Below are 9,067 nucleotides of genomic sequence, written 5' to 3' on the forward strand. Positions count from 1 at the left end.
ATGCGGAAAATCATCACGTGATGACGTCATGATGACGTCACCAATCGCCGAAACTTGCGACGTCAATATTGCGTCACATCGCCGTTGTAATGACGTCATCATACGAAATCGTCACTTTGCACTGTCTCCGTAATCGGTGGGCCGATCACGTAAGCATCACAAAACCGGGTGAGCTGCACAGAGCTCGAAATGCCTTCGATCCTAGAGGGAGTGCAAAAACACGATGGTGCAGAAACCTTTTGGAGGGGGTGGGCTTTTTATGCTCGCTATAGAGTAAGACAGGGGAGTAGGCAGGCACAGATGCAAATACATTTAGGTTATATGTACTTGTGGGATGCCGTGTCGATGGAAGGACGCATCCCAACATAAAGCCTAACAACTGTTTATTAGCGAAGTAGCAGCAGCGGGGCGAGCATACCGACGCTGCGCTCAGTCGGGTAGCGAAGGAAATGATCTCTTCTGAGCTTGGCAGCTTGGTTTTATAGCCACCGTCGGTGACGTAAGCCTCCGGTGACGCAGCGGGGGCGCTGTCCCTTATCTGAGGCGTGGTGTAGCATGCAGCCGTGTCACGCTGGCCTAGATAGTGACGAGGCGGAGGCTGCGCGGGTTTGCGCGTACTGTGTCGCCACATACTTTTTTAAAAAATGTATTCACATAAGTCTGGCGTCTCTTTCAAAGTGCGCCTTTCTGTCAGATACCTTTCTATCAAAACCGCCACTTGACGTGGTGGTTTTGCGCTGTGAGAACGTTTCTTCTTTCCTTTAAAATATGCGCACTCATCGCTTGTTTACGACGCTTCGTGCCGTTTATTTTTGCTTATGGTGGAACGGTTTCAGAAATGCCGCCTTGTCTGTCCCCAAGCGCACATGTGTGCGTAAAGTAAAAAAAAAAACATTAAAGTTACATGCACTCCCAGTACTTAAGAGCTACAGGAAAAACACTAGGCAAAGAAAGGCAGAATGATAGTGAGAACATTTTTTGTCTGTCTGCATTATATTGCTATTTCTTTTAAGCGCTGAAAAGGCATCATACTTTAGTATTCCAAGAAGCCCAGCTAACCGCTTCAAGAAATCTAAATCGAAGAGTCGCGTTATTAGTAGTACCAAGCTAAAAAGGATTTCCGTTTTCGGGGAATGGCAGCGCAAGAAAATAAGTCACGGAGAGCGCGCTCCTCCTGAATAGGGAATGCGTAGCAACTAGCGCAGTTCCCTCCTTTGCCGCATAGAAGTAGCAATCGTTTAGCGCGAACGTAAAATAGTGCTTACATTTATAGTTTATGAGGCTGAGAGCAGCTTAAAAATTAAGACCGCTTCGCACTAGAGGCACCATGCCTGATGGAAGTGCGGAGCTGGGCGGCCTTCTTTGTTTCTTTTGGGTTTTCTCTTTATTTCCTCGTCTCTTTCTTTCTTTTTCTATTTTTCTGTCTTTTTCTGTCTTTTTTCTCTCTGTTTCTCTTTATTTCTTCCTGTCTCTTTATCTATTTCTTTCTTTCTTGCTCGTGGCATTTTTCTTCCTAGTTTTTCCCTTTCTTCCTCTCTCTTTGTGTCGGTGTCTTCCTTTTTTCTATTTTTATACGTGGTGTTGCCTGCGTTAATCCTAGCCTACCATACCACAGCATACGACAGCCCGGGCCCCTAAAATGCTCCACACTTATCATCATCAAGGCGCTCGAAGAACAAGAAGCAGACTTCTCCTTGGCGGGAGCATGCGCTCACTATTCTACATATGCCTATGCTATTTGTGGTTTGCCTGCGTTACGCCGAGCTACGACAGCATAGGACAGGCCGGGACCGTAAAGCGCTCGCGCCTAATAAATAAGGAGACAGGGACCTGCATTTATAATAACTATCATGTTGCAGTTACTGACAGCTGCACACTCATCCTAATGGAGATGAGCATTACGCTTCGGGTAAGAATCTTGACTAGTACAGTCTGCAGTAAACTAAAGACTACAGAAGCTCAGAGGAAGATGGCGGCTTGAATTGATAGGAGATAGCACTGCAATACCAACAACCCCAAACTTCATATACGATGCGATTACGCATTTCACACGGGGCATTAAGTGGGTGGACTCAGCAGCTGGCTGAAGCATGTGCTCATGAGCTCTGGATATATTTCTTGAGGTTTCTTGAAAGCTGGGTCATGGTTGACACTATAGAAATCAGCAACAGTTTTTTTCTCTGCATGCGCAGGGGGGCGCCACTAAGTTCGCCTTGCTGTCGGAATACTTTCACTGTTGTCTGAAAGGTGTATACCATAGAAGATGGTGGCGTCTGTAGAGCGCCACGGTTTTACCACATGAATCTTGATGAACATCTCTTTGACACTGAGGCGACGTGCGACCGCGCAGACCGTGATGCCTCAGCATCCCGACACAGCAAGACCGACGCGACATGCAGCGATGTCTCAAAACTAGGTTTATTTTCCAACGTTCGGCAGTATTGAGGGCATGCCTCATGGCGCCTGCACTCGTGAGGAAATAAACGTATCCATCGTTTGTATGCGACGCCCATCCTGCTGACACGGTGACACCAGTGGCACGTCGCACAGGTGAACGGCCGCCGTAGCATCAGACACGCAAAGCCTGCAATGTAGCCCTTTATATTGCCAACATATGGTGACAGCGGAGGAATGCGCTCAACCTCCCCTTAGAATTCATTTTTTAAGGGCAGGTCCCACCACCAACCGATCATACCTCATTGCTATTTTTAATTAAAATGAGGAAAACTTAATACAATTTCGAGGTACCTTCGCGTGAAACGGCTTTCCTGACTACTTTCTTGGTCAGCTTGTAGCAGTTTACAGAGCTACAGGCAGGCATCGTTTCAAAAAGGAAAGAAACACTGGCCCGCCACAAGCAATCAAGTGGCCGCGTGCTCGCTTCAGAGACAAGGCGGACAACTTCCACCGCCTTCACGCCCGCGCTTCACGCGACCTCCTCCTAGAGGAGATCAGTGCCCCGCACACGTGAGCCTGGTGCGCGCTCTCCCACTGCGCCTATTTGTCCGGTGCGGGATGTAATAACTCAAACTGGCGAGAAAACGAGTACAAAGAGAGACAAAGAAATAGAATAAAAATAATTCCCGGGGTTGAACGTCCAAAACCACGATATGAGTATGAGAGACACCGTAGTGGAGAGCTTTGGAAATTTCGGGCACCTGGTGTTCCTTAACGTGCACCTGAATCTAACTGCACGGGCCGCAAGCGCTTTCGCCTTAATCGAAAGTGGTGCTGCCGCGACGGGGATTCTAACCGAAACCTGCGGGTCAGCAGGAGAGCGACATAACCACTAGACCACCGTGGCGGGTAGAGAGGAAAATAAAAAAATTCAATAAAGGTAGAACACAAGCAAGAACCAGGCTCGTCGTCACTGGTAAAAACTAGTATAAGACACTAGCAAAAACAGAAATTACACAACTGGAACCACAGCGGCAAAAGGCATATAAAAATTATGGAATAAATGCACGCTATGAAGGTGGTTGGACAGCGAAGCTGTAACACCACACATGCTGAGGGGGGGGGGGGGGGGAGTATGTTTTATTGTTACTTTTAGATAATAGTAGTGTGCACAGCCCGCATCATGATTAAGGATCCTCTGTATGCCGTCGAATTGATCATAATTCCTGCATGCTCTCACGACGTCATCCTAGGATGAGATTTTCTCTCCAACTACGACGCCGTAATTCATTGCGCACCAGCCGAAATAGAGCTCTCACCATTCTCTGACTTGACGCCGGCAGATGGTCCATCTGCGAGCAAGGTACGCGTCAAAGGCGACACCAGAGTGCCTGCAAACTCGTCAACGGCGGTGTCAGTTTACTGCGCCACTCTCTCCGACACCGTTGCACTCCTCTCGCCATGTGACCATGTTTCCACGAGGAATGGTTTGCTGGTGCCTTTCGCGACCGCGCAAGTCACTCAGGGCAGCACGTCAATTTTTGTTATCAACCCATCCCCGTACAGTGTTACGTTGGTGCGAGGGGAATATCTCGGCAGCGTGGAACCCCTCGAAGACGCACAAGTTATGGACGAACCAGATGACACGCACTGCCTCAGTTACCCTATGCTCAGTTCTGTTCGACGTCTGGTTCATCGCCCGCTGATGTATTTGCTTCCTCTATTGCTGACCACCTTACGCTGGTCCACCGTTCCGAGCTTCTGGGCTTCTTAGAAGAATTTCGCTCTTCTTTCGATGTCCCTCAAACTTCCCTCGGCCGCACGCCCGGTGTTATGCTTGGAATCGACAGTGGCGCCCAAACGCCACTGCGGCAACGTGCATATCGCGTATATCCCACACAACGCCGTGTAATCAACTAAGAAGTCGACGACATGCTTTGACGCGATGTTATTTGACCTTCTAACAGCCCCTGGGCGTCTCCTGTCGTTTTTGGTGCGAAGAAGGACGGTTCTGTGCGGTTCTATGTGGACTACCAACGACTCAACAAGATCACTCGTAAGGACGTGTATCGACTACCGCAAATAGACGACGCGATTGGCAGCCTGCAAGGAGCAGAATTATTTTCATCTCTCGATTTACGTTCAGGGTACTGGCAAGTACCTATGGCTGGTGACGCTCGACCGAAGACCGCCTTTGTCGCGCCCGACGGCTTCTACGAATTCAACGTCATGCCGTTTGGGCCGTGTATGCGCCCGCCACCATTGAGCGCATGGTGGATACTGTTCTGTGCAACCTGAAATGGCACACATGCTTGTGCTACCTCGACGACGTTGTCGTTTTCGCTCAGGACTTCTTCACGCATCTTCAACGCCTGCGGCATGTGTTGACGCGTTTGAGCGACGCTGGTCTGCAACTGAATCTAAAGAAGTGCCGATTTGCATCACGGCAGCTGACAATACTCGGCTACGTCGTGTCGAAGGACGGAAGTCTCCCCAATCCAGCCAAGCTTCAGGCCGTGACCGAGTTCCCGAAACCTACCTCCGTCAAAGAACTGCGAAATTTCGTGGGGCTGTGTTCCCACTTTCGGCGCTTCATTCGAAATTTCGCGACTATCATAGCTCCTCAGAAGTAACGGGCCCCTCCATTCGTGGTCGTCACAGTTCGACGACGCTTTCCCGAAGCTCCGTTGTTTGTTGACGTCGCCTCCCATACTACGCCACTACGACCCCATGGCCCTTACAGAGGTACACACAGACACCAGCGGTGTTAGCCTTGGCGCTGTCCTTGCGCCGCGCAAACCAGGGTTCCCTGAATATTTCGTGGCATATGCAAGTCGTACGCTTACTAATACCGGGAGCAATTACACCGTCACCGGAAAGGAATGCCTGGCGATCATATAGGCCCTTACGGAGTTCCGGCCCTATTTGTATGATCGCCCATCTGATGTCATCACCGACCATCATGCACTGTGCTCATTGTCGTCATTCAAGGATCCCTCAGGCCACCTCGCCCGCTGGGCACTTCACCTACAGGACTACGATATCCACGTGCTGTACCGCAACCGACGCCAGCATGCCGACGCCGACACACTGTCGCTCCCCCTTGCCTGACGACAATAACCACTGCTCAGTGTCTCACAATGCCGTTTCTTCAATCGACATTCACACCATCGCTACCGAACAGCGCAACGATCAATGAATCGCTTCGCTGGTCCATCGGCAACACCATCCACTCGCGCCTTGCGTCGTCAAGCTCACCATTTCGCCATTCGCGAAGACCTCCTTCACCGGTGCAATTACAACGCTGACGGCCGCCAGTGGCTACTAGCAATACACCGCAGTCTGCGTTCTGACATATGCGAATCGTTCCACGCTGATTCGCAGTGAGCACACACTGGGGTATCGAAAACATACCATCGCATTCGCCAACGGTACTTTTGGCGAGAATCTACCGCTACGTGCAGAAGTTCGTTCACTCTTGCATCAATTCTTTGTGCCGTAAAACCTGAACCCTCGTGTCACCAGCAGGTCTGCAACCTTTACCTTGGCGTGACCGACCGTTTGGGCGCGTTGGCATCGATTTGTATGGGCCACTTCCTCTGACGTCGGCTGGTAACCGCTGGGACATCGTCGCTGTAGACCACCTTACGCGATATGCCAAAACTGCCACCCTCCCAGCGGCTACAGCGGGCGATGTTGCCTCCTTCCTGCTCCACCGATTCATGCTGCACCACACCCCAGGCGCTCCTCAGCTATCGAGGCCGTGTCTTCTTGTCGGAAGTCGTCGAAACCATTCTCTAAGAGTGCAACGTTGTTCATCGCAAAACTACTGCTTTCCACCCGCAGATGGATGACCTCACCGAACGCCTTAACCGCACGCTCAGCGACATGTTCTCGATGTACGTCGCCGCCGATCACACAAAATGGGATGCTATTGTGCCTTTCGTCACCTACGCCTACAATGCCGCCCCTCAAAGCACAAGCCGGATCGATATGAGTGTGCACCTCTTTCTGCCATAGGCAGACTTGCTGATGAGTATCCCGAGCTTGCCAAGACCTTTACTACGCATGACCAAGAGCGGCAGAAGAGCATTCATGGTGACACCACCACTTCGGCGCCCACGTTCCTCCTGGAGCACTCGTATGGCTCTCGGTCCCTACCACTGCAACTGGGCTCTCTTCCAAGCTACTGCCCAAATACGAAGACCCCTACCATGTCGTCGAACGGACATCCCCGGTCAACTATCTGATCAAACTCATTGAACCATCTTCCTACCTGCGTCATCGAGGGCGCGACATTGTCAACGTGGAGCGCCTCAAGCCTTACCATGACCCGCTCATAGTGACAAGCTGTTCGGTGGCCAGGCGGCTCCCTTTTCGTACCCGGGGTAATTGTAGCAAATAGTTGGAACCCTGTAATTGGTCGTCCTATCGAGCGCCTTCTAGTGGGTCGTCCTCTTCGGCCCTTCTCCTAGAGCAAGCCTCTCGTGCTGCGTGTCCGCGCTTCGTCTTGACTGTCGCCGTAGTGCATCGTCGCTTAGGGCCGTCAATAAACGCCCTTACAGTAGTGATAATCGTTTTGTGGTCGCTGTGGTATACCGTGATTAGTCCAGCGACAATTTTCAGCAAGCTAAACTTGTTCCTTTTGTCGAGCATTGTATTCACACTGTTTTTCTGGTTGTTTAATTTCCCATAGCAATTCTAGAGTGAACTCAAGGAGTTTCTAGACGAGTCTCCCATTTATATATGAAAGTGGGAAACACGCGCGTGGACAAGAAAGAGCCGTTTGACGCCATTCGAAGCCCTCATGTGAAGTGCAAAGCAGCTGCAACTCAACCTTTAGCGGGAACACTTGGGAGGGTGTTCGCATTGTTCACAGGCGCCTTATCATCCACCTTGAGGTATTGTTGCTTGTTTTGTGCTTTTTTTATTGAAACAAGTACTGGGCTCTACGGTGTATACCTCATTGCAGATAAAGATATAGCGTTTGACCTCAACTGTTAAATTGCCCCTAAACTACCCAGAGCTCGAAATTTAGTTTTGGCATTGAAGTTGTGCACGAGTCCACAGCGAACGTGCTCGTCGGCTCGTCTGTCCACCTCTCCGAATGCCATTCCTCCTCGTCCGATGTGAAAACGCAAGGAGTGCGCGCATCTGACAGCAGAGCATCACGCGAGCGCGAGCGTCTGTTGATGATTTAGGGGCCTGGCGTTTCTGGCCACGGAGAGGAAACCGTTGTGGGGTAGAGGTACACAGCTTCGCTGCAAATAGAGTAGGGTGAGTAAAGCCAAGGGTCGTAATGATAAAGTGCGTAAGTCATAACTTAAACTCAGCTAAAGTACCGCGAATACCTGGCATCTTGACATCACATTCTCCTAGCCACAAGCTGTCTCCCGTTCCTTCCTACCGTTGCGCGAGCTCTGGGCTGTGTTCCACACAGCTTTCCACTCAAGTACATCCTAGAAGAGGGGCCACGTAGGGTGCACCCTCCGGCGCTCCCAAAGTGTCGCGAGCCTCACTCTTCCTACTCCACTCCCCCATATAAGACAACGCCTCCTATAATTCAGTGCCTGACACGTGGACCGCGAACGCGCTGCCCTTCCCTTGCCTGTTCTACCCTAAATTTAGGTACCGTGTCCAGCGCTCTCGTGGCGTTCCTTTGTAAGCACACACAGCTCTCGCAGCTGCCTCCGAGCAGCTGGTATCTTCATGTCACGTAAATAAGTGGCACGGCGGCGAGCGCTCTCCCATTGTGCCTTGTCGCAACACGCGGCAGGAAGCGTATCCTCCGCGATCGGCTCCGGCAGGAGGCTCTTTATCATGGCGGAAAAAAACAGGAGCGAGCATCAGGTGACAAACGTGAAGCCCCGCCATAAAAAATGAAACAGGAGCATGCTGGAAATTTTGACCAGAACATAGAGCACGAGTGAGGTGCGGCTCGTCCATTTTTGTTTTTTCCAATAAGCCCCACAAAAAAACTCACAAGGGTCTCTTATGCAATCCCTTTAGGCTACTCCGATGTGCAAGGCGTCTACTTTTTACAGCGAAAGCTATTATGAGATCATTTCAACGGCCGTTTTTGGCGCCGTAGTTGTACGCCGCCGCCGCCGTCGCCGGTGTCCGTAACCGCTATCGCACGAAATAAGAAAAAAAAGGAAATAAGAAAAAATTTCCAGGATGCAACGAGGTTCGAACCTGGGCCCTCTGCGTGGTAGCCCAGTGTTCTACCTCGGGGCCATGCCGGTGCTTGAAACTGCGTTGCAAGAAGACCCTATACAGGCTTCATGTCGGGAAGGAACCACATTAACATATGTAATGTAGTGTGGTAGAAGAGTAAAATAACAACCAGGCGTCACGCAAACGCGAATTCTGTAACCGGGCATCAAACAATGCAAATTGCGCAACGAGTGGGTTGTTCAGTGCTTCCAACCCATTACAAAGGCCTCTACGATAATTCTTCATCGTCATCAGCCACAGCATCGACAAAGTGCACATAATGCCTTACAGGTGCTTAGCGAGTACCGCGGTTCTCCGCAGAATGTCGAAAATTCCATAGTGGCTGCTTCCCTACTTCACAAAAATTATGATGATTTATAGCGTAATGGGTTCCTGGCAAGTGCACTTCTATTGGTTGCCAAGGAAGCCCGTAAGGCTCCCATGATCCATTTCC

General features: G+C 50.6%; 1 protein-coding gene across 1 annotated transcript in view; it reads left to right on the forward strand.

Moving 5' to 3' along the window:
* LOC119403322 (venom metalloproteinase antarease-like TtrivMP_A) overlaps window positions 1-6,417 on the forward strand; it is a 77,024-nt gene extending 70,607 nt beyond the window's left edge. The window contains exon 9 of the mRNA XM_049418276.1: window positions 6,244-6,417. Within this exon, the coding sequence (XP_049274233.1) occupies window positions 6,244-6,417 (174 nt within the window). The remainder of the gene's footprint in view (window positions 1-6,243) is intronic.
* Window positions 6,418-9,067: the final 2,650 nt, after the last annotated feature.

Source organism: Rhipicephalus sanguineus, chromosome 8 (genome assembly GCF_013339695.2).
Source record: "Rhipicephalus sanguineus isolate Rsan-2018 chromosome 8, BIME_Rsan_1.4, whole genome shotgun sequence".
Taxonomy (NCBI): Eukaryota; Metazoa; Arthropoda; class Arachnida; order Ixodida; family Ixodidae; genus Rhipicephalus; species Rhipicephalus sanguineus.